Here is a 27,616-nt window from a genome sequence, read left to right on the forward strand (position 1 = left end):
AACAAGGCATAGAAAGTCAGTTTTGGCTCTACATTTTTAAACTTCCGCCTTTTAATGCTATCCATCTTATACCAATTGACTTAGGACTTCAAACTGTTTTGATTCGTGTACCACCACTTATGCATATTGCGAAACGAAAAATGCGTCTAGCGTACTAATTTGAAAGCCTGGTATCTTACAATAGGATAAACATCATGTTTGGTAATTCTCTTTTCATGGGACAATGTATGAGCTTGGTCAGTCTGGTACAAAGTCGCAGAATGCTGCAGCTGTTTATTGAAAAAAAGGGGGAGGGGTAGGACATTTATCGGGACTCCGGGATCGGATGTTTTTAAGCTTGGAATTTTGTGATTGATCCATTCGGGATCAACAATGATCAAGGAATTTTTTTTTGAATTTTGAGATGTCGGGATTTACATTTTTTAAATTTGGGACCTCAGGATTCCATGTTTGTAAGCCTAGGTTTTTGGGATCAGGACCCCTCCTACCACCCTCTTTATTTAGTAGCTCATATAACGAGCATGTCTTTGCTTGGTTTATTTTCAATTGCAATTAATGAAATATATGACGTATAGATCTGAATGGGGGTGATCACTGTTCAAATAGTCTTAATAGCCTGGAAGATAAAGTTTGGTTATCTAAAGAAGTAATTTCGGTAAAGGACATGTTTTGTACGCTTATTAAGTTCAATGTTTAAAGATAAATATACTTGTACTCTGGTCTAAGAAAAAAAGTAGTATATATTAGTGTTTGCTTCATGCCACATTAGCGCAAAAAACTGTGAGAAAATGCGAATAAGTAAACATGAATCCGATCACAATTGCTTGCTTATGAAATATTGTTTACACATAGACGTTAACAGATAAAATTTAAAAGAGCGCATGTAACACGAGGACTGTTTTGTGCATTGATCGTTTAATTTCACTGTTGCAACACATGTGCATGCTTATCTGGGCTTGTCATTGTAAAAAAAAAATTTTTCACTTTTGTACACATTTGTTTTTTCTGCATTCTGTGTTGCACAATGTTTATTCTTATGCTGTCTTGTCCAAAGTTATCTATTTGTGTCCATATGTTGTGGCAAATGTTTATAATTTCATGACAAACAATGTTCATCTTGACACAAATCATGATCATAACTGAAATAAACTCTTTGATGAACTACAACGTTATTTACCCACTGGTAAACTGTTCACAACTAAGTTCGTTTGGCCAGTCCATACCAATCTCATTCATAATTGGTTCACATCCTGCACGAACAGTATTACACAATAATCGGTTCCACCGCTCACTATCAACTTGTGGGTTACATTTAGGAAAATACACTGAACAGAGGAAGTCTTGAAAAAAATCACTACAACCTGCTACAACAAATATATAAAATTTGTTCACTTCAAGACCCGCTTCATGTTGGTTTTTGTGTCCAAACCGGTTGGGAAATTTGGTCTTTTTCAACTTTTGTGCACACATAGGTATGGTTGTTGGTTCACAGCCACCTAGAACATAACATATATAAATAGATGAAAATCAATTATAAGATAAAAATGATTTAGAAAAAAATAATATACATTAGTGAATGACATTTGAGATTATCTGAATGTACATACAAATACTTAGTATATACTTAATCGGAATATCAAATGTACGCCTCTTATTTTAACGAAAATAACATATTCCATAACGCATTGAAATAAAAGAAGCAGCGATTAAACATGTTAAATGATATACAATAAAGTTTTATCATTATGATTTGCTCATACCTGGAAACTTATGACATTCAAAGTTAGATGACCCAGGAATAACAGTGGATACACAGTATACAATAAAAGTTTATCATTATGATTATGCTCATACCTGGAAACTTATTACATTCAAAGGTAAATGGCCACGGAAAACCAGTGGATAAATAATTAACAATAAAAAAATATCATTATGATTACGCTCATACCTGGAAACTTATGGCATTCAAAGTAAGATGGCCAAGGAAACCCAAACTTGTTCATCAGCGGCTCGCATCCCTTTCGAGAATTCTCACAAAGGTATCGACTCGGTAATATTTTCGATATTTCTTTCACAGCTGGATCGCATTTTGGGAAATAGTAACTGCACAAAAATCCCCTTAAAGACGCACTACATCCAATTTCAACCAAAGGCCAAATAGCTTTTAAATCTTGTGTTGCCTCTGTTTGTGATCTATGACCAATAGTATTTGGAAACGTTGTCATTGTGTATCCTATATTCATGCATTTGGGCGTTGTTATAAGCTCACATGAATACACTAATGAAAAAGTAAATGCAAAAATAGCTCCAACAAGATAGAAAAACATGAGGTCTATATTGGGATATTAAACAAAATGGAAATTGACAATTGTCATTTTTTTTAAATTATGATAAGGCCTATTGATAGTTATCAAAAATAGCAGGCTTATAATCTAATACACGGACGGGCTATTAACACCCATTATAAATTAACGTTAATAATGCATTGTTAAATTTGACATTTTATCTCCTGACTAATGAAAGATCATCGTAAATGGTAAAAAGAGATTGAAATATAATGTCAGTACACGAAGGTATTAAAGAATTGAACTTACAGCAACATATGTGTCATATGACTGACAATTTAGTCTAAACTTGAATGCATGATTTGTTAATAGTTGTTATTAGCTTTGAACTAGCTGTACAAAACAAAATATGACTGCGAGTAGTACTACTCTCAGATCTATACTTTGTAGTAATGTCAAACGTTCTGATATTTGATACTCGAGTACTTGGTCATGATAATCGCGTATCGTATGAATTTTGATTTTTGTTGGAATGTGGTATTTTGGTTAATACTTTCATAAACGTAATTAAAATATGATGACATCGCTTGACATCTTAGCGACGGACATACGTATTTGTTTTTATTTAAACATATTTATTTATAGTGGATTGGGAAACTAGTTTTGCAACTTATATTAATCCAAATCCACTTTCAGGGTGCGAGTGCTGCCTTGTAGCGGCGTTAGCCTGCTCTTTTCCGAAATCTACAAGGATATATTCACTTGGAAGAGATATGGCTCTCTCTTAACACGGGTCAGCCATTTATCGTCCCCTTCCGACGGAATATCATCGTTTCCTCAAGACCATACTTGCAAATGGTGTCAAGGGAGAGCCGAAAATTCAGTCCCTGAAATTTTGATCCTGCAACGGGAATCGAACCATGAACCTTTGTGTTTGTAGGCCGATGCACTAATCACTACACCACGGCTCTCATACGTATTGTTTGCAGAACTCAAACTGTATGACTACAAAATATGACTTGATCCTTGGTAATGTGTATCGCTAGTCCTCTATGTTTGTAGGAAAATGGAATAACTGACCACCATTTATAAAACATACCTGTCATAATAGCAATTGCTGTTTGTGTGTTCATGAAATGTATAAACTTCTGTATTCTTATCTTTCATTTTTGTTCATATGATGTGTCTTGATGATTTTGGTAACAAATGACATGAACTTATATATCCCGTCATTGTGTTATTGTCAGGAATATGATAGTTGTTATCCATCCGTTTGATGTGTTTGAGCTTTTAATTTTGCCATTTGACGAGGGACTTTCTTTTTTGGAATTTTCCTCTGAGTTCAATATTTTTGTGATTGTTCTTTTTTTTCCATTTTAACTTAAACCAAAATAGAGTTTCAAATACACTTTTATTGCATTATAGGTAGGTCTCATATCAATCACTTTTTCAGAGAAGTCTTTATTAACAAACAAAAGTAACTTTACGGCTTGTGAGTTATTAAGTCACGAAAGAGTTATTACGTGTACAAGCCCCGTTACAGATGTCTCTTTACGTTATTAGACGCCTAGGGTTCAACGCAAATCACTTTTATTTTTATCTAGTTCAGCAATATGAACTGACCAACAACATCAGATGCAAGTCTGTTTTAAAGTTTTGAAGTCCTGCACACGAAAAATCTTCTCGAGGGAACGGATTATGCTGGTTCTGATAAAACACTATTTTCGATTATAGATTAACCAATGCAATGTCTTCGTTATTTCTGTCGATGGGTTGTTGTATTATTTACGTATGATCTACATCTGCTTATATTTATAACGTGTTTGACTAATAAAAACATGAAATTCATTCATGTAGGTGATTAAGACAAGTTCTACCATTTAGCTAACAACCAATTTGTCAGTAAAGTTATACAGTGATTAATAGTTTGTAATTGGTCAAGATGAAAGCCGAACTCAGCATTGCTGGTGGATGTCACTCGTATATAGATCGGATCCCTACAAGCTTTATGATAGTTTATCTCATTTATGAATGGGATACGCATATACCATTGATGTTACTACCTAGTTTTACTTCGTTCACTGTACATATCTGGTTTGCATCCTTTCGGAACTCTTGTATTAATCTTTTTGTTCAAATATCTTTTTTTAAAATGCAGGATATAACCAGAAACGACTTCAAAAAACCATGACCGACACCATTTCGCAAAGACATGTTTACAAGTGAGAGGTTTAGCTAGCTGTAAGACCAGGTTTAATCCATAATTTTCTACCTAACAAAAAGCGTGTACCAAATCAAGAATATGACAGTTGTTATCCGTTCGTTTGATGTGTTTGAGCTTTTGATATTTGATTAGGGATTTTCCATTTCGAATTTTATCCACGTTCGGTATTTTTGTGGTTTTTCTTTTTACTCGTGAGTGCGACATACATTAAATCATTGACAAATATTTCCCATTACGTCATTTTGAAAAGAGAGAGAAGAGATAACAAAAGGCAATTCTAAACCATACTTAAAAAAAGACAGACATAATATAAAAAAAAATGTGGTATGATTATCAATGAGATACTCTTCACAAGATGCTAAATGACACAAAAATTAACAATTATAGGTTATACATGTAATATGGCCTTCAATAATGTACAAAGCCCATACTGCATAGTCCGCTTAAAAAGGTCCGAAATGACAGATCATAACAATTGAATCGTGAAAACTATCAGCCTAATTTATGTACAAAATAATGAACGAAAAACAAATATAAAACACAGCAACTAACTCCAGTTACTGAATTACAGTAACATTATTACAAAACATAAAGTTCACAAAACCAAAAAAAAAAAAAAAAATAAAAAAAAAGTATTGAGACCTGTCCAAATATTTGCAATTGGAGATATACATTCAAGCATACCTTTCTTTTTGATTGCTTTATTTTTTCCCAGAGTGAAATCTCCAAACGCCTAATAAAACAGTTAAACCGGAAATTAATTCGTACAATCTTTAATACTAGACAATTTAAAGTCTATATACCATATATATACATATTTCACCAACCTGAGCTAGTATAGGTTTAAACAGACTACAAACTTTCAGGAACTCCAAAATCAAAAAAAGTGGACAAACAAGATCAAGATAAAATCAAACAGAATATTTGACGAGCTTTCGGAATTGATCTTGGGGCATATGTTGGTTTTTTTTTCGTATTATTTTTTCATTTTTTTTCATGTGATCAGACTTAAGTGTAATAACAGATGTTTTGTCATTTGATTTCGCCATTTGATGAGGGACTTTCCGATCGAATTTTCCTCGGAGTTCAGTACTTTTGTGATTTTACTTCTTAATAGAATTATCATTGCACAATTGGGGAAATTAGTGAAACACATTGTCAATTTTAACATAGTCTTTGCATTAACACATTGATATATCTTAGAAATATATATATATATTTAATGAGTGAAACGATATAAATGGAACAGCTTTTTGCTTTTATTTCATGCAGTTCAAGAAACGGTTTTGTACATTTAAATTAAAATCAAAAGAACAATACAAATACATTCATTTTCAAAATATTACAGCAGAGTTTATCTATTTCCTGAGTATTGTGATTGGCGTTGATTTTTCTTTGCAGTTTTCTGGATAGCCTTTAATGTCTTCACACACATTTGATTCTGAATTTGCCGGTTTCTGAACCCATTGGAATCTAGCATACTCATCAGCTTCAACCGTCATTGATTTTGATGCAACTTCAAAGTCCATTGACATCCTACAATGAAATGTACTAAATTAAAATCAATGATATACTTCAAACAAAAAATGATGGAACTTCTGCAGTCGACCATTTGGCTGTAGTATTATACGGGTGCCACATGGGGAGCAGCATCTGCTAACCTGAGATCATCCCCGGTTTTTGGTAGGGGTTTGTGTTGCTTAGTATATTTATTTTTCTTCATGTTTCTTAATTGCTATTATTTGTCTGTTGTATTTTCATTTTTAGCCATTGCGTTGTCAATTTATTTTCGGTTTATAAGTTTGACTGATCCTGTGGTATCTTTTGCCCCTTTTCTATAGTCTATGAACAACTGATTTATTCTTTTTGTTTATAAATGATTCACATTTTGGCATTAATTTCCTACTCTACAAATTCACCAATATTGGAAGTACACGCTCATAACATTATCATTACGGTTATGAGAACACATGCAGATTATCTTTAAAAAAAGTAAAATAAAGATACCGACTGAGGAATATTACAAAACGGAATGTTCTGATTCAATCGGCAAAATCAAAAGTTTAAACATAGATAATAACTGTCATATTTCTGAATTAGTACATGCATTTTCTTATGTAGAAAATGGTTGATAAAACCTGGTTTTACAGTCAGCTTAGCCTGTCGCTTGTATGACCATTGCATAAAATTCCATTATATTGACAACGATTTGTTAACAAAACAAACAGACATAATAGGTCAACATGTAAACAAGGGATACAGCAGTCAACATCATGTTATAATCTTAATCACTATAAACACAAACATAATATCGTACTTAAAACATTTAACATAATGGATATCAATAACCTGTAAGATGCAATTGGGCTTGATTTATTTCAAAAAACAAGAAGAATATAGGGTAAGCAACTCTAGAATATAATTCATCACTAGCCATGATATTTCTCGCTCAGTCAACAAGGTATATCAGGAATAGGAATAGACCGGTAAATTAACAGATCAGACGATTAAACTTGTATCTGACAATCTAAGTACGCATGTCGCAAGTGAGTTTCAAAGTCGTTAAAATCGTTCTCTTATTTTTTGTTAACTATCATTCGAAAGAGTTGTCAAGAAATCTTATCATTATTTTAAAGCAATTGACACGTATTGATAAACACATTTCTTGTAAAATAAAAAATAATCTCCTCAATGAAAATGTATAAGTCGCGATTTAGACCTTAAAATCATATGAAACGATTTTCGAAATTTTAAGGTTATCAAAATCATTGAACCAAATGCATTTATATTTACTAAACCAAGTATTGCACGCATGTGTTTTGTATATACTACGCATCTATACCGTATCATCGACAAATAATATTTCATTGAGGGGTTGTTAATCGAAAGTCCATCCGGTATCTGTCGCCCCTCTTTTTCGTTCGAGTGTGTTGCCGAAGTTTATCGGATCTAGAATTGATAAACAACGAAAGCAGATTTGTGGAAAGCGGGACAGAAACTTGAATGACTTTAACATATAAACCTTGATGGAACGAAGCTGCGTTATAAAGCCAACAAAAGAAATCATTTTTTTTATCCGGAGCTTTTACCTTTATAAATATCTAAATATATATATATAGATAAAGTTCTGTATTTACCATAAATGTACAGGGTACGTGTTTGTCCCAAACGGCATTAAGTCTAATAGATCGTTATGGTTGTACAACAGAAAATAGACTAATGTGTTCTGATTCAGAAGGTCAACGTTAGTGTTCGTATTCTGAAGTGGAAGTGGCCCTTCATATTCCTTCAGCGTTACTCCACTCGATACCTCTCTACCTTGTATGTTAGTTACCATCCAATTAATGTACCGATGTTCAATAACTCCGTCATTAGATCCTTTATTATGTTCGGTTACCATTACAAACGTGAAATAATTCCCTAAAAAAGAAATATCTTTATTGGAAACTATTTCGCCTAAAGTAAAAAAAAAAAAAGAGTACGGATAGCAATATCAAAAGCTCAAACACATTAAACGAATGGATAAAAACTGTCATATTTCTGACTTGGTACAGGTATTTTCATATGTAGAAAATGGTGGATTAAACCTGGTTTTAGAGCTAGCTTAAGCTGTCACTAGAGGTTTATGACTGTGCATGCCGGAAGATAATGACTTGTCAAAGAGAGGGGAAAGATAAAAGAGGGCAGTCAGAGTGTCAGTGACGCTAAAATCATACATTAGGCGAAAAGGTCAAATGTAATTCAGAACTCGTCACACTTTCATTGGACTGATACAGGCATGGGGCGATTTATACATTGCAATGTAATGCATTAAATTACAATTTCTTTGACAAAACCATGCATTATATTCCAATTACTCTCACATGAATTTATCAAAGTAATGCATTACATTACAATTACTTTTGCAAAGAAATGTATTGAATTACACATTACGTTTTAAAATTTATTATCAAGTGAAAAGAAATTTCAAACATTTTGAAAAACAACATAAACGTACTTTGTAGGCTTTAGTATGAAAAGGTTTAGAGGGAGATGTTTTCTGATTGGAAGGCTAAATTTTAGGTCAAGTTTTTCAACAAAGTTCCTAAAGTTTTGGCTTTCAACTGTAGCAAACAGAAGTATTTTTAAAATCACTGTCAATAAGCTGAATTAATGCATAAAAAAAGTAAAATCACAAAAATACTGAACTCAGAGGAAAATCAATTCGGAAAGTCCATAATCACATGGCAAAATCAAATAACAAAACGCATAAAAAACGAATGGACAAGAACTGTCATATTCCTGACTTGGTACAGGCATTTTCAAATGTAGAAAATGGTGGATTGAACCTGGATTTATAGCTAGCTAAACCTCTCACTTGTATGACAGTCACATCAAATTCCATTATATTGTCACCGATGCGTGAACAAAACAAACAGACACAATAAGTAAAAATGTCAAAAATAGGGGTACAGCAGTCAACATTGTGTTATCATCTTAATCACTATAAATACAACAAATGTAACGAAGAGGCACAAAAGGGCATACATCAAATTAACATCCTCATTTTGATTATATTATACGATTTAATTTGTCTATGTAAAATGCACCCATCAAGGAAGGGGGTTTTGAGTACTGGTGTAAAATTGCGCGTTTGAAATTCGCACAGGTAGACATGAAATAATTTTTAAAATCACTGGCATACACTGAATTAATGCATCTGAAACCTCTTTTTGCTTAGGGTCATTTATATGATATTTCTGATTTCCAGTCTGTTTAACCAAACCTATCACCGTTGATTGCTCTTCTGTCTTTGGTTTTAAGGTATCAATGTATACATCTCTGTTTTTCTTTAAGATGTAATTTAATACACATTTTACTTTATGTTAACTTTTCTTTTATAAAAATACATTTTTTTTCTTTTTTAATTTCAACCCAAAATATTTACTGGTTTCCTAATCATGCAATAAACAAATAGCTTAATTAATGACAAAGTGTCAAATGGAGAAAAGATTGATTCTAAAACAAACAAATTAGTGTTTTATGACAATGTTCAACTGTCTGGTATTAATCAAGTTCTTTCTTGGGCAAGGATTAAACTCCAAATTCCCTCTAGTGATTCAGGTAAAGTGTGAAAAATAATAATAAATAGAAAATCAATATTTAGATTATTATGTTCTGAGTTAATAAAAAAATCCTAAATTCTATTTTAGTTATAACTCCAGCAATCTGTTAAGATATATAATAAATTTTATATTTACGTCAGACGCGCATTTCGTCTACAAAAGACTCATCAGTGACGCTCGAATAAAAAAATGTTTAAAAGGCCAAATTAAGTACGAAATTGAAGAGACATTGAGGACCAAAAATTCCTAAGAATTATGCAAAATACGGCTAAGGTAATCTATTCCTGAAGTAGAAAAGCCTTACCTTTTCAAAAATTCAAAATTTTGTATACAGTTAATTTATAATTATGAACATATCAATGAAAACTCAAGTCAACACAGAAATTCTGACTACTGGGCTGGTGGGTCCGTTTATATTTGCGTTCATTCGTTTTTCGTTTTGAAATATCAACATCAAAAAACAAAAAACGAGAGTGTTTTCATTTTTCGTTTTTGATTTCTTAAAAACCAAAACAAAAACCGAGAAAAGTTATCATTTTTCGATTTTGATTTCTTAAAAACCATAATGAAAAACAAAAGTGTTTTCGTTTTTCATTTTTGATTTCTCAAAAACCGAAACGAAAAACGGAAGTATTTTCATTTTTCATTTTTGATTTTTCAAAAACCAAAATAAAAATCAAAAGTGTTTTTGTTTTTCGTTTTTGATTTCACTAAACAATCGAAGAATCGACATTTGCGTTCAATTTCTGCATGCTGCTCTATTTAATTGTAGTTAAACGTTATTCAATGTTTTCCTTTCCTTTTTGATAGCCATTCAGATCAAAATTTCTTTAATTCGAAGATAATGTCATCAATCTAAACAATAAGAATGCATGATCTTTACTTTTAAGTTTGGAAGGTCGATTATCTAAGATTACTAATCAGCCGATATTAGACAAATTACACGAACATTCAAGACGGCTATATATAATTCGTTATATTTATTATTTAAAAAAAAAGTTCACACTCCAAGTCGTAGCTAGTAAAATTGAGAATGGAAATGGGGAATATGTCAAAGAGACAACAACCCGACCAAAGAACAGACAACAGCAGAAGGTCACTAATAGGTCTTCAATGAATATAGTAAACAAATAGTATACAATAATTTTTACTAAAGTAATGCATTATATTACAATTATGTAATGCTAAAAATCCTGGATTACTCATTACATGCAATTACTTGGGAAAATGTAATGCATTACCATGCATTACAATTACACATTTGCATTACCCCATACCTGGACTGATGTACTCAATATTGGTTAATAAGAAGTATAAATATTTACTAAAATCTGAATAGTCATAGAAACTACGAACTAATATGTGACTTATGGGAAACGAGACCCATGCAGAAATCACCGTGTACTTGTCGTTGGTTGCTGTATGTCTTATTCATTTTTCTATTTTGAATAAATCGGGCAATTGATTTTGTCGATTAAATTGTCTAGAATTTTGTCGTGTTTGGGCCCTTTATAGCTGAATATTCTCTTTTGGTTTTGTTCATTGTTGAAACCCGTGCAATGACCTATAGTTGCTTTCATCAAAATCATTTGCACTCTGCATAGTTGTGCCATTTGCAATAATTATACATCACAGTAATGCATAATAATCTTTATTTCTGTTTCAATTGTAAACCTCACCATACTGTATACTTATCCTTATTTCTTTTTCAGTTGCAAAATTAGTTTCCTGTTCTAAGGTGCATGCTTATCCCAACTGACGACTCGGCGTCTGATACATCTCATATTTCGATAACTCTTTTATGATTTGCATTGTACAGTGGCGGATCCAGAAATTTTCATAAGTGGGGGCCCACTGACTGACCTAAGAGGGGGCCCGCTCCAGTCATGCTTCAATGATTCCCTATATAAGCAACCAAATTTTTTCCCAAAAAGGGGGGGCCCGGGCCCCCTGGGCCCCCCCTCTAAATCCGCCTCTGTTGTAGGAAATACGTTAATATGATCGGCCGAGAGGACTTCCGGTAGTTGTTTTTGACGTTGTTTATTTTTCGATAGACGACGTTGACCGAACTTCTTTTCGTAACCAATATAAACAAGATTACGGCGATAATAAAAGATCGACGTTATTATCCCTTCGCGGCATCGTTAAATTAATCGATAAACATAAAACATTTGTTTTGAATGATAATAACAGTTTTTGTAGTTTATGTTTTATCAGAAATCAATTTTCACGGAGTACATATTTTTGCGTTAACCAACAAATATATTCATGATCCAGGTCAATTCATTGAGTTTAATATACAATTTATAGAAGTTACGAGTGTGGATCGAAATAAATTCCTTTTCTCCAATTTCAAAGAATTATAAGAATTGAACGCCCTTTTAAAGGAATTTATTGGTGAATAAACTGGACTAAGTCACTCACAAACATATCATAAAAGTCCTGTGGACTTTTATTTGTTTGTGAGTGAATTGGTCGAATTTATACACCAATAAATTCCTTTAAAAAGGCGTTTAATCCTATAATATTCTTAGGTCAAAACTGTTCTCAAAATTCCATAACGTTCCATTTAAAACACAATTTTATAATTATTGTCAAAAAGTTATCTGAAGTCCGATTATGATCATATTTTTAATGTAAAACTCAGAACTGTGTAAAGTGTTTTTACTGTTATTATGAAATACTTCTATGACATGTAACCACTGATAAATCATTATTTGTTGACGAAACTATTGAATATGTTTAGCTACTTAGGAGATGGATGTAAACCACCAAATCATAGTACGTCACATACGGTTGCATACCAAAAAGGGTTAAAAATACATTCCCTTGAATATGACAGTTGAAGGAAATTAATTCTTCATTTCATTTCAGTTGATGCATTGTTTCGAGCAAAAAAAAAAGAATAAAGATATAGAGGACCTTTCACATCCAGATCTGTATACATTACCTATTTGTTCTGTTGAAGTGGCTTCCCACGAAACTGTAGGTTTATTCAAGGACCTGACGTCTGCTGTTTTCAAGAGCAAACCCTTGTCTTCAGGAAGTGTAAACTCTTTTTTGCTAAATTAATAAAAACACTTATAATTTTATAACTGCTTACTTTGCGCTTCAAATTTATGTATGAAAATGAGCAGATGTATTTATGTGTATACAATATTGTATTGACATCTGATGATAACATATTCTTACATATATGTATATGTAAGCAGAAAATAATTAGTTAGTGAAATGCAAATACCGTATTTATAACTATATAATTTAATTTTGGATGTAACGCTCTTCTGATTGGCTGACTTTATTTTGTTATGAACCCATAGACATAATTTAGTCATGTGACCATGACGTAATCAACGTTTTTTCATGGTTTTCTACGGTTTAAAATGGAATTTAGAATTAAATTATAAGAAATGACTGTAATATTTTTTCTGTCTATTCGAAATAACATAAAAAATGTGGTGCACACTGTTAAATAACCCGCTACGCGCGTTATGCAGTGTGCACCAAATTTTTTATGTTATTTCTTCATAGACAGAAAAAATATTACAGTCATACCTTAAATACAATGTTAGATAATGCTATTTCTGTAAACCAACTAATATATCGAGCGACTCATTTTGCGACTTTCGCGAATAGAAAAATATCGCGAAGTTAAGGTGGCTCACCCCAATAGTGACCCCCGGTAGAATTTTTTTATTTTCACATATTCTGTAGATTTTTTTATGCTGAATCCAAAAATGCAAAGAAAAAAGGGGGTCACCAGGCTCGTTTTCTCCTCAAATTGAAGCGAAATGTGCGATTTTGACCCTATTTCCAAACATGCCCACCCTTCCAACAATAACCGTTACATCAAATTCAAAGACTTTTAAAACCAAGTCAGTATGATTTTTATGTGAAAAAACATTAGAATTTGAAATGTAAACCTTTCCCTTGGTTGTTTTTGACTTAAAAATCCTTTTATTTTCAGATTAATGTCTAAATTTTGCATTTTCTAATTTTAGTTTAAGGCAAAAAATATTGGTTTAATCGATTTTTCGTAAAATTTCCCCGGTAGATTTTTTTTTAAAACAGATATGTCAAAGCTATGAACTTTTTGAACATTTTAAGGTAAAATAAAATGGGGGTCACCAGGCTTTTAAAAAAGTTACGAGCTTTTGTTTAACCCCTCTACCCCATTAGGTCTGATTTCATTGCACTCCATTAATTACTTAATTGTGAATTCTTTATTGATGGCTTTAATAAAATAATGTTTGTAATTATATCAATAAACGATTGCTGAATATAAATGTGGATATCGTATTACGGTTTGTTATCAAAAAGTGAAATTTTGATTATTTTGGTGAAATACGGTAATTTTGTCTGGCGCGAGTTGCTTCCCTCTAATTTGGCGCCATTATCGGACCAGAGGAATTTCAAGGTCGCCATTGCCGAGCAGCATGCTATATTGATGAATACGACCATGTACATGCATAACAGACATTGTGGCGAATATACAACGATGAAGGTAGAGTTATTACATAAGAAAACATAGATTTCGATATATTAGGCAGGCAAATGTTATCAGTATAACGAAAAATACAAACTTGGGGGTTGTCTCAAAATACTCGCTACTGTTGAAAATCACTGCGGCTGAAACCTTGCACGGGCTCAATTTCTGTTCCATGTTTAATATTATAGATCGTTATAGCTGGTATCTTATTTATGTGTTTATTTTACCTTTTACAGACAAGTTGTAAACATGTCTGGCCAGTTTTGCAAAATATCCGTGTGCAAACGGCCGAAGAGGAAGGGATGACATCTACTGTCATTTTTACGCTACCGTTAGCAATGGTTAGTGTCAATGAATTAGTCTTTTTTAATCATCATTTTTAATAACTTATTTCGTAGCCAAGTTAGGTTCATATTAGTCCGAGATTAGCCCCAGCTTGTCTGGCAAAACAGCCGTTGGACGTCAGAGAAATCTCGGACTAGGGTCATATGTATGTGGGGTACCCCATAACTTCCATCGGGGCAGTTTCTACTCCTTGACCCCAACTATATTTCCCTTCCCATTTTACTCTAAACCCCCCCTCCTTTTTACTTCAATTCTTCCATCTCCTTGCCCCAAGACAAAATATATTTCAAAGATACCCCTTTTCCCTGATCCCTCATTCCCCTGTCTCCTTACCCCTGTCCACCCCTCTATTAAGGTCTGGGGTTTGATTGACTTCTTTATTTTCTTGAGAATATGATATAATTGGCCTAATTTGTAAATGATAAACCCTACAGTAGGAGGCAAACGAAGGATTCATCTTTATCAATCACAATTTGTTTACTATTAACCCCCCCTAATTCTGTTAGGTATACAAAAATGTCTTAAGGTCTAGTAATAGAAGTATCAGGGTTAAACATGTACAGAATGCGGCCATAAGTATTTGTCACTAGAGATTTTTAGCTGTTCATATATATTGTATATAATATAAAAAAGAAGATGTGGTACGATTGCCAATGAGACAACTACATGTATCTACAAAAGACCAAAATGACACAGACATTAAAACAACTATAGGTGTATACATTTTTTCAACAAAAAAAATATTTTGGATTGATTTTAAGCATCCTGGTACCAATAGAAGCAGTATTATCACAGGTTTAATTTTTGGTTATATTTTTTTTGTGTCTCATTTTCATTATTTTCTGTTCAGAAATTCGATATACATGCATATTCAACCAAATTAAATTATAAAAAAATATTTTATGTTTTCTCAACGGAAAACAAAAATAAATGAAAACGAACCTATTATCAAATAAACACATATTAATTTAGACCATTTTAGTTCTTTTAAGGTTACCCTTGCATTGTCAGTCTTATCAAACTTGCATGTACCTCCCAAATTTGGTTTCTGTTCTCCAACTTCAGTTTGCCTCTACCAACGTTATGAAACTAATACACAATTAATGCATATATATATGCTTACTACATTGTACCAACAAACACACATGAAGTTTGAATTTTTGTTGGGGTCGCTTTTACTTTTCTAGAGTTATGCCCCTTTACAAATTAAAAAAATGCTGAAATTTTGTTCCTTTCTTTAACACAAGTTTGCTTCATCCAAATGTTCTGAAACTTATATACAATGCTTACTACAACAACACTCAGATCAAGTACAAATTTGGGTGGTGTCACCCTTTTCATCCTTTATATGCAAGCGGCTGCTCATCTGTGTCCCATGGACACATTACCATTATGAACTAGTCTACATCTATATGCTTTTGAACGTCAATAATTGTTGATTTTCTGACAGAATTACTCTGATATTTAATTTCAGGCTGCAAGTACATTTGTACATGTACATTGCAAATGGAAGGAGTGAGCTTGGAATGTTCAACTTTACTTGGAAACTATTGGCAAAGTACTGACAGAATTTCATGAGAAGCCAGTATCATATTCTAGTCTTGCAACCGGAAACTATGCGTAAAGTGCTGAAACTTAAGAACAACATTCTACATGTATATATGCAATATATGTTGCCACAATCCACTTAAGGAGCTAAGATCAACTATAAATTGGAACTACATGTATATGCTTTAGTGCTGTCAAAATCCTTTAAAAAAATCAAATCAAAAGGACCTACTTCACCTATATATATATAGCTACCTGTCCCAATGATGAATACGGATCATATATATGAGTCTACTCTTATAAATAAAACAGTGAAGGAGAATAAAAATAAAGAAAATATAGAGCTGATCAGCTAATGATTGTACATGTACATGATGTATAAATGGCAACAATTCTTACATGTATACTAGTACATTGAAATTAATTATTTTAATAGATGTTTTATAAATTTGATCTCATAGATATTAGAGGAATAAAATCAATCACGTTTCAAAAATTTGATATAGTTGAGCCTTTTTTTTAACACCAGTTTTCAGGACATATTATGGTATACCATTGACTGTCCGTCGTCAGCATGTCGGACATATACTCAAAAATAATAAATACTAAAAGGTACATGTAGTAGTCAATATTGTGTAATCAATAGGTCATCTTCATGTATATTTGGTGTATGAAATGTCTTATCACAAATTAAAATATCAAATGAGAGGATGTGATATGATTGTAAATGAGACACAACAGACCAAATAACACAGAAATAACTATACCTGTAGGTCACCATATGGACTTCAATAATGAGTAAAACATATTCTGCATAGTTGGTTTTAAAGGTCTCGAAATGACAAATGAACAATTTAAAACATTTAAAATGAGAAAACTAATGGGTGATTTATGTACAAAATAATAAATGATTAACAAATATGTCTGTCTTGCAGGGTTTATTTGAACTTAACCTCATTTTCATGGACTTGTCTGTTTCTTGAATTCTAAATATGTTTCAAAATATTTGGTTGATTGGATGATTGTTACAGAGTCCGACATAGGGTGGGGCTCATTGGTGGATTATATTGTGAATAACTGAAGCCAGCCCCGCTTTGGCAGTCAGTCCCCACATTGCCACTAGAGAAATAAAATAACTAAGAAAAAAAAATTAAATCACGATAATTTCCTGTCGATATGCACATCTACATAGTATGTCCTTATTATCTACAAAGTTTCATGAAATTCTGTTGTGTGGTTTCAGAGGAGTTTCGATGACAAGCTGTTTGCAGTTGTATACTGCAGCAAATAAGTTCAAAGGGGTATAACTCCTAGAAAAATAATTCGTAATTTCCTGTCGATATGCACATCTACATGGTATGTCCTTATTATCTGAAAAGGTTTTATGAAATTCTGTTGTGCGGTTTGAGAGGAGATGCAGTGACAAACTGTTGCAGTAGTATATTGAAGCAAATAGGTTCAAAGGGGCCTTACTCCTAGAAAAAAAATATGTATATCTAAATAGTATGTCCTTATCTAAAAAGGTTTCATAAAATTCTATTGTGCGGTTTGAGAGGAGATGACAAACTTGCAGTAGTATATTGAAGCAAAAAAGTTCAAAGGGGCATAACTCCTAGAAAAAGTTTGAATCATAATTTCCTGTCGATATGCACATCTGCATAGTATGTCCTTATTATCTAAAAAGGTTTCCTGAAATTTTGTTGGGCGGTTTGAGAGGAGTTGTGATGACAAGAAACAGGACTGATAGACTGGCTGATGGACGGACGGACGGGTCAAAAATGTTATACCCTGCGCCACTTCCTTGTGTAGGGTATAAAAATAGGAAAATGGGGTGTAATTGTTTATGAGGCAACTCTTCACCAGAGACCAATTTACATAGAAGATAACAATTATGTCCCCGTACGGACTTCAACAATTACTATAAACTGATATACCACATAGTCAAACAAATAAAAGTCCCAGAAATTACGTTTTTTTTATATGACTGCACATAATGAAAATTAAAGTTGTGCATACTGAATGATCACTGGCAAGTATTTCAAGCATAATACGGATGAGAACATGCAGATAAGTATCAATTATGAAAGTAATGCAAAGTAAGACGGGAGCTAGATATATGGACTGCCATAGAAAAAAAAACGAATGGACAATTACGCTTGGTGCATGTGTATGCAAAATTCCCCCTTTTTACCCTACGAGGCTTCGTATGTATACATCCAGCTGTTTGAACACCCTGTATAATCAAGGGGTCATCTGTCAGATTGGTGATATTTCTATTTTAACCATACGATATGAAAATAAGCAGATGTGGTATGATTGCCAATGAAACAACTATCCACCAAAGTTCATATTTAAAATTCAATATTATAAATAAAAAAAAAACATTATCTCCTTTTATCATCACGCATAGATCGATGATTAGTTATGCATTTCTTTGCCACGGTAAGATCAAATAAGTGTTCACAAACAAAATTGTCATTCACATTTTTTGCCGCATTGACATCACTCAACTATATTTGTGATCATTTGTTTTAATCAAGAACTTTCTTTATTAGCTTACCTTTTAAAAAAGCATTTCAAAAATTAAGATTAAAGTTAAAGTTTGCCAACATCACCGGCTAATATAGCGTTCTACAGGGAGTAGCTTTTAAATTACAATCCAAACTTTTCCTGAACCTAGTAGAAGTATAGATTTTTTTTTATATATAAAGTCTTTAGTAGTGTTTGAGACTGCCCGGCACGATGCGGGTGTATGTCCTAGCAAAATCCCGACATGGTGAAACCAAAAATTTTGCGGTTCTCCGCAAAGCATGCAGTATTTAGGAATTATATCATAGACCGATATATAAGGTCGGAATACTAGGCCAGTCCCGGTTACTTTTGACAGTGATGGATCCAGGGGGAGGGTTCCGGGTTCCCCCCTTTTTTGGACGATCAATGCCTTTGAATGGGGAAATATAGTTGGAACACCCCCTTTTTGTCCTTTTTGCCCTTTTAAAATGGCTGGATCCGCCCGATTGATCGTTGCTGGATCCATTAGTCTATTTTAATAACATTCAGTGCTCTGATTTAATTATTTTAGTTTTAATGCTGATATTTCTTTTTTTTTAATATGAACTCGGTTGACATATTGATAGATACAACAGAAAATTGCAAATCAACAAAATAACAATTCACAAAATAAGTAATAGAAAAGTATCATAAAAATAGAAAACATTGGTCCCGATGTCTTAGATTATAGGACTAAGTCTAGTGTTCCGGAAATCATGGAATTGTGATACGAGAAAAATTATCAGATGATTTTCGTGCAGGTAAACATATCTTTAAATGAAAATGTTAAGTATTAAGTCTGTTAGAAAATTGACATGTTCAAAGTTTTGGTATAACTATAATTATCAAAATTTTGCAGTGGAAAAATATATCGCATACTCGGGAATAAACTCCTAAAAATACTTCGAAATAAAGATATTTCAAGTTTTAAATATATTTATGACAGAAACAAACTGTTATAAAACGCCAAACGCGGATTATATCATGATAAGTTAACAAACCCGCCCCGATGTTTTAAACCATACTATACGGGCAGAGACATATATACACATATATGTCTCTGATACGGGTCACAAGTTTACCTGTTTTTGAAAGCTGTACGATGACATGAAGTTGTTTACATCGCTATCATTTGTTTACAGTTAATCATTGCGTCATTGGCAAAACATTTTCAAAAATAAATATCCACGACATCATTTAATTCAACTGGTATTTAAGTGAATTCAAAATATGGTACGAACGGACCCAAGAGGCGACCGTGTAAGATGAGAATGCGTTTTGGGAGCGAAGCGGCACCAAATACCGTCGACGTCATACATGTGACTTTGTCAGTATTTATATATTCTTTTTTTTAATGTTATGCTTAAATCATGTATATTTTTCTCCTTTTAAACTTTTATGCGAAAAATGAAGAAAGCACTGTGAATTTCTGACCGTTCGTATTTCCTGTTTTGAAGAACGATTAGCGTCACTTGTTTACATCGTCAAGGGTGCTTTCATACACGCCCGCGTTCCAAGGTCGTCAAAGCTATTTTTGAGAAGACCCCTTAAAGCGACCGTTTCCAAGGCACTCGTCGTAAGAAACATGCGTTAAAATATGCGCATTGGTAAAGGGCCGAGCCACCTTAAACAGTCTCGAACATGTAAAACTTGGATTTTTCCTTACTAAACTCTAAACTACATCAAGTAAATTTGTCAATTGAGAATCGCGAAATTTAAACGCCGCTAAATGGGAAAGAAAGGGCTTAACGCGAAATAATGTATTCGCTAAAATAGGTTGGTTTACAGTATAACAGTACAGATCTAGAGAAAAACAAAACAGAAGTGAGCGGCTTCCTGAAGCTATCAACTAATGTTGCATGAACTATTACCACAGAAAGCTGATTCCACTGTCACAGTGGTATTGTGTATAGAAAGTAGGAATGTCTATAACGTTCCATGTCATATGACAAAACGGGTTAAAAGTTTAACCCTTTCGGTGCCAAAGCGACATATATGTCGTTTGGGGGTTGACTGCCGAAGCGACAAATATGTCGTTTGGGGGTTGACTGCCGATGCGACATATATGTCGTTTAATTGGTTTTAATAAAACAATCATATTTTATTTCTTTTTGTCTTTTATGCTTTTGATATTCTTATATAATATATACATTGTTGTTTTGAATTCATTATGACGTAATACGTTAAGTATATATGACGTCATAAATGTCAAAAGATCGTCTGTACTGTTCCCGACATAGCTATGGAAGACAGTGACGGTGACATAACAGACATAGTAACTTCGGGCGACGAAGATTCTGACGATGCTGATGTTGAAATGCCAGACAATGCTGCAAGACAGCCTAACCCTTGGTTTTCTGTGGTAGACAAAGAAACGTTTGAGCTAGACGTTAATCGTGATTTCGAGGAACGGATTGGGCCGTGTGGATTTGAAGCCAATTTTTCACCGGTGGATTACTTTGATAAATTTTTGAAAACAGAAGATGATGACTTGATTGATCGCATTGTAGATGAAACAAATAGGTACATTATTGGTTTTATATGTTTCAAATTATAACGTTCTTAATTTTCTTTGAATGTATATTTATATGTTTCCGTAATATAATTGCGGTCTACAAATCAATTTTCAAAGTATTCTAATAATTAAATAACGCTCCAAAAGATAGCAGAGACATTTTTTCACAATATTAATTTAAAAGTTCTTGCTACCCTCCCCCCCCCCCCCCCCGTCATCCAACAAAAACACCAGTAATCCTGTATATCCAATAACATATAACTGGTTTTGTCAACAGGTATGGCAACCAGTGCCAAACTACAGAGAATCCAACAAGACATGCCAGATCAAACGAATGGTCACCAGTTAGCTATGCTGAGATGAGAGCCTTTATTGGTCTTGTTCTCGCGATGGGTATCGTAAAGAAATCCTCCATTGAAAGCTATTGGGAAGCGTCTGGTATCTCTGAAACCCCAAATTTCAGGGATGTGATGTCCAGAAATAGATTACAGGCAATACTGAGATATCTGCATTGCAGCAACAATACAACAGCAGTTCCAATTATACCCATCAGATAAATGTGTACAAAGGGAAACGAAATACAGAACGCCATCCCAATGGACAAGGGTAAGTGAAAAAAAGGGGGTGGTAACTGTGGATTTTCAGGTTTAGCGAAAATGCCAAAATAATATCGGCGAGATAATTTTTATGAAAATACCTTATCGGAAAAGAACACGAAAAATATTACTTTAATTGACTCAAATTAACATGATTGTATCTGTAAATCGATGGCGACTGTATTGCGAATGAATATGACAATCCATGAAAGTAGACCAAAATTTACGCACATCTCCAGGTTTATACAGGGTATAACTTAATGACGCTGTTAATTAAGAAATGCCTACTTCTTATAATCAAGTAAGGCCGAATATAAGACACGCATATTTAACATTTTGACTTGATAAAAAGTTCTAATTCTTACCTATTTCTATCTAATCGTATCATTTTGTTATTGTCGGTTTTCCTTTTATTTTTTTTCGTCATGATTATACATGCAATATTTGTGACTGGACAAACACTCAATCAATCAATCAATTTTTTTATAGATATAAATCGGTAATGGATTTAGTACGTCCTCATTTTGGCAAAAACCATCATGTAACTATGGATAATTGGTTTTCATCATTTAAACTGATGAACGACCTAAGGAACCGGGGAACGTATGCAACAGGAACTGTAATAGCAAGACGGAAGGGCTTACCTGCAAGTTTTAAAACAGCTCGGCTCCCCAAAGGAAGTGTTGTTGTTAAATCACAGAGAGATCTTTTGGCTATTTTGTACGTAGATCGGAGAAATGTGACTTTCCTGACAACAAGTGAAAATGCACGGTAAGTTTCTTGTTTTTCAACCCAGCTTTGTCCGATAGGCCAATCCCTATATAATTTGACAATACTTGACTTTTAAAATAAAAAGTTATTAAAATACAACGTTGTCAAAAAGATACTTACATCGTGGAATATATGAAATTCTTTCTTACACAATGTCAAAATTAACTATACAACAAAGTACAAGCTTGAAGTAACAGTCATGGCTAATAAAATTATAATATCACCAAAGTAAACATACAATAAAACAAGTCTTACTTAATATACTTTTCAGAACTGTGCGAAAAGTTAATAGTAAAGGTAGAGTTGTGTCTGCTCCAAGTGTTGTCCACAAATACAACCAGACCATGGGCGGTGTCGATCTTGGGGATCAGCTTTTGCTTAAATTTGAGCCACAATTTAAAGGTGTGAAACTCTGGAGAAAAATTCTCTTCAACCTTCTTACTACAGCTACAGGCATGTCTCATCTTAAACATTTGCAAGCTTTTTTAGTTGTCAATTCAAAGCCTAACTAAAAGACTATGTGCTTATGTTCAGTTGCAAATATTTCATGCATTGCCTAGAACAAGGATAAGTTGATATAAGTACCACGTATGATTTTTTTCACTCGTTCCCGTTATCATTTCTTATCTAATTACAAGTATATAGCTTACTGTTTGGTGCGAGCTAATGCTCCGTGTTGAAGGCCGTACTTTGACCTATAATTGTTAACTTTTTATACACTGACTTGGATGGAGAGTTGTCTCTTTGGCACTTATACCACATCTTCTTATTTATATATATGTATATAATAGATTTGCACGGACTTAAACAAATAATTAAACTTGCACTTAATATTTTTTCAGTAAATGCATATATATGCTACAGAAACTGTTTTCTTGTCCAGAGGAAATTAGACCATGTGAAATTTCAAAACGCAGTAGTTCGTGGTTTGATCGGGGATTTTAGAGGAGGCAACAGAAGGAGGGGGAGAAGACCAGACAACATTCCTATTGCAAATGCAATAAGGATGCATTTTCTTCATGTTATTCCTGATGGCAAGAGGCGAAAATATGTTAAGTGTTCAGGTTATAACAAGTACAGGAAATCCCGTATATCAACATGGTGTTCTGTATGTGGCGTGGGTCTTTGTGTTGGTCGATGTTTCAGAGAGTTTCATTCATATGGACAGGAAGAGTAAACAGTTGAATTTTGAAATATTATTCATGTAAAATACAGTGCAATAATAAAGGATCTTTTAAAAAAGATTTCATGTTGTATTAAACAAATGAGTTAAAAAAAGTCAAGGATTTTTTTTTTTTCGCTGAAAATTCTTTTGTGTTCTCTAAAAGTTAAAAGAAAAACAAAAAAGATTTATGATTATTTCAAAGCGAAGAAATATTTTTAAAACATTTCTGTGTTTGTTGGTCCTCATTTCATGAAATTCTGTCAACGAACGACTTCGTTTTGATCTTTTGAAAACACGAGTTTTTGTATAAACTTTTGACGTTTTCACAACGACGGCGGCGATATTTTATTTTTATTTGGCTGTAGAACGTCACTCGGTGAAATCTTTATGGTGACGTTTCTAACGTCGGGAATTTGAATTCGGCACCGAAAGGGTTAAACAAGAAATCTGATCCCGCAAATGGTTTCATGTTAGTGCATATTGCTCACATTTATTTGGTTTCCTTTCTGTTGTTTGTTTGGATTTTTGTTGTTGCTATTATGGCCGAAATTGTTGTTTGTCTATTCTATGTCCTGGTGTTTTTAAATTTCCATTTTTATATTTTTCATGATTGTTTTAAAGTTTAGTTTTTTTCTGTTGCAACTTTTAAAAAAAATATATCCCATTACAGTCATCCAATCGTATTTGACCAAAATAAACTCATCATAGATACCAAATAAGACCAAATGTGACAAAAATAAAACCGGAAATTACGTAGTAATACATAAAGTACTTGCAAACTTACGCGTAGGTGTAAACATTGCAACATGACACAAATGTAATGGCTGATGTTGTATATCTTATACTGAGCTTGAATGGAAACGAAGTCTTTACTTTGTTTTTGACTGTTGAAGATTGTGACTTTGAAATGATAGGTCTGACTGTTGAAGGTTTAATCACAGGCCTGACTGTTTGAGGTTTCTTTAATGTTTGTGTAGTCTCACTTTCGTCTGCAAATGTTAAGAGGTACAATCAAACACAAGGTAAGCTATTTGAATTATCAGAGTGATTGAAGAATAATAAAAAAAAACAACATTTTTACAGCAAAATAGGTTGGCTTGTACGGTTATGATTTATGAATATGTAATGTGGTAGCAGGCTTTTGACTTTCCAGAGAAAAGGTCTTCCTTGATTAGGAAAAACATGTTTTTATTCATTTAATATCAAGTGTTGTCTGTGAATTTTGGAAAATCATAGATGCCGCAAAAAATTTATTCCTAAGCATGTGTAGTTCTGCATTCTAAAGTCTGGTTTTCTAAGGATATTTTGATATTTTTTACCGACTTGATTTGAATGTTACAAACATAGCAACTCCGTACCCGACTGTAAAACTAGCATGACCGATTTGTCTCCTCTCACAAAATGTCTTGTTCATCACTTATGTAAGACTCAGATGGACGTCCGGTCTCTAATCGACTTCCGTTCCTCAAATCGATGCCCAACTCTGACGTCACGTACTCAAATCAGTGTACAATACTTCAACCCCTAATCGACGTCCAATGTGACTTTTTTAGTCATAAAAAACGAAGTCGTCACTCTCCATGCGATGTCTTTAACGTTATTCAATCATTTATGTATAAATTGATTTTTGTTTATATTATCTGTATTTTTTGGTCTATTTTTGAAGAAATTACAAGAAACTATAACGGTGTTCTTATATTGTTATCCACATATATATAAGTATTACATCTGCACGCGTATTATTATTTGGCGAAAGACGTTCATATTCCCGAACCATATTTTCGTTTTTCTTTTATTCATATAAAAACATAAATTTGGATATACATTGTACGACAATGGCACATGACACCAAAGACAAAGATAATCGAAATGCATCGAGAGGGCAGCATACAGACACTTTTAATAAAACAGAAAGAGCAAAAACGTACGGCCAAATTGTTGAAAACTATTATGATATTAAGGCCTTGTAGTTTCAAACTTTAGAGTTTTAGGTTCAAATCACTCGTTAATAAAGATGTTATCCACTGCGGCAAATCCATAAAACGTCGATTAAAGAAACCAAAACATTGGACGTCGATTTGAGAACAACACAAAACGTCAATTAAAGCATAACAATTAGCCGTCGATTTGAAATGTTATTATATTGTGACGTCAGAATTGGTAGTTGATTTGAGAAACGGGCGTCCATTAGAGACCGAACGTCGATCTGAGTCTTTATATGCACATTTGAAAACAATGCTTAGACTGTATTCAATTTGCTTTGAATGGATTAAGTGTTGTTAATTAATAAAACATTTAACTTGCATTAGTATGCTGTGAAAAACTTACTTGAAAACTTCTCACAACTCATGTTATCAGGCCAATAATTAGTATAAAGTGTTGTCTGTGTATTTTGGAAAATCCTAGATGCAACAAAAATTTATTCCTAAACATGTGTATATTTTTTACCCAATTGATTTGAATGATACAAACATAGCAACTCCGTACCCGACTGTAAAACTAGCATGACCGATTTGTCTCCTATCACAACATGTCTTGTTCATCACTTAATTAAGACTCAGATGGACGTCCAGTCTCTGATCGACTTCCGTTCCTCAAATCGACGCCCAATTGTGACGTCACGTCCTCAAATCAGTGTCTAATACTTCAACCCCTAATCGACGTCCTATGTGACTTTTTAAGTCATAAAAACGAAGTCGTCACTCTCCATGCGATGTCTTTAACGTTATTCAATCATTTATGTATAAATTGATTTTTATTTATATTATCTGTATTTTTTTGTCTTTTTTTGAAGTAGTTACAAGAAATTATAACGGTTTTCTTATATTGTTATCCACATATATATATATATACATAAGTATTACATCTACACGCGTATTATTATTTGGCGAAAGACGTTCATATTCCCGAACTATGTTTTCGTATTCCTTTCTTGTTCAAATAAAATCATAAGGCAGCATACAGACACTTTTAAGCCAAAACATTGGACGTCGATTTGAGAACAACACAAAACGTCAATTAGAGCATAACAATTAGCCATGGATTTGAAATGTTATTATATTGTGACGTCAAAATTAAAAGTTGATTTGAGAAACGGACGTCTATTAGAGACCGAACGTCGATCTGAGTCTTTATATGCATATTTGAAAACAATGCTTAGACTGTATTCAATTTGCTTTGAATGGAATAATAAAACATTTAACTTGAATTAGTATGCTGTGAAAAAGACAACTTACTTGAAAACTTTTCACAACTCATGTTATCAGGCCAATTAAATCCATATGTATTCATTAAAGGTTCGCAACCATTTCTAGCCTTTTCGCAAAGATTTCGTGAAGGTAAATGTGGCAACAACGGATCTGCTGGATCACATCTAGGAGCATACAATTCACATAAAAACTGCTTTAAGTATGGACTACATTTAACCTTGACCAACGGAGAGAACTGGTGTACTTCTAAACCACTGTCATCTTGTTTTTGATGTCCAAAACTGTTTGGAAACTGTGTAAAATTATATCCAATTCCATCTCTACACATTGGAATATTGATTCGTTCACAATTTCGCGCAGCACCAATTTTTATAATTAAACAAGCCATGAACACAACTAAATAGGTAAAACGATTGAACAACATCATTCCTACACTTGTACAACGATGCACAAAATATTCCCAAACTCAGCTAGGTTTTTTTTTATAGTAAAATTGTTCTTAATGTTCTTCCATTAAAAATGTTAATTGCATTTAAAATTATTCGTTTAAAAGATCACTTAAATATCAGTGGCACTTGTAATTTTCGATTGTATGACTAATCTACTCATTATTAAAGGTCATATTTAATATAATAATCTTCAAAACAGTTGAACGCTAAGGATGAATTACTTAGGGTCAATATAACATCTATTAATAAGTGTAAGAAGATATGGTACGAGTGTCGATGAGACAACTCTTCATCCAAGTCACAATTTCTCAAAAGTAAACCATTATAGGTCAAAGTACAGACCTTAACAAGTATTTGTGCAATGG

At 33.2% G+C, this 27,616-nt stretch overlaps 1 protein-coding gene across 2 annotated transcripts; it reads right to left on the reverse strand.

Moving 5' to 3' along the window:
- Window positions 1-5,715: 5,715 nt before the first annotated feature.
- LOC143075503 (uncharacterized) lies at window positions 5,716-27,315 on the reverse strand. 2 transcript variants are annotated; one of them, XM_076250935.1, is made up of 5 exons: window positions 26,830-27,315; window positions 24,378-24,582; window positions 12,565-12,677; window positions 7,647-7,929; window positions 5,716-6,045 (listed from the first exon to the last, which is right to left on the reverse strand). In XM_076250935.1, the coding sequence occupies exons 1-5, from the start codon at window positions 27,227-27,229 to the stop codon at window positions 5,868-5,870; spliced, it is 1,179 nt and encodes a 392-aa protein (XP_076107050.1). In that variant the 5' UTR covers window positions 27,230-27,315; the 3' UTR covers window positions 5,716-5,867. The 2 variants fall into 2 exon arrangements, with proteins under 2 accessions (XP_076107050.1, XP_076107051.1); XM_076250936.1 differs by lacking the exon at window positions 26,830-27,315 and adding an exon at window positions 25,922-26,058.
- Window positions 27,316-27,616: the final 301 nt, after the last annotated feature.

This window comes from Mytilus galloprovincialis, chromosome 5 (genome assembly GCF_965363235.1).
Source record: "Mytilus galloprovincialis chromosome 5, xbMytGall1.hap1.1, whole genome shotgun sequence".
NCBI classification, from domain to species: Eukaryota; Metazoa; Mollusca; class Bivalvia; order Mytilida; family Mytilidae; genus Mytilus; species Mytilus galloprovincialis.

Excerpts from the sequence above, each read along its gene's own strand:
- LOC143075503 (XM_076250935.1), bottom strand. The coding sequence starts at position 27,229 with ATGATGTTGTTCAATCGTTTTACCTATTTAGTTGTGTTCATGGCTTGT. Across the intron at positions 24,583-26,829 it reads GAGTTGTGAAAAGTTTTCAA|ACGAAAGTGAGACTACACAA; the intron begins GTAAGTTGTCTT and ends TAACATTTGCAG. Across the intron at positions 6,046-7,646 it reads ACGTACCCTGTACATTTATG|GATGTCAATGGACTTTGAAG; the intron begins GTAAATACAGAA and ends ATTTCATTGTAG.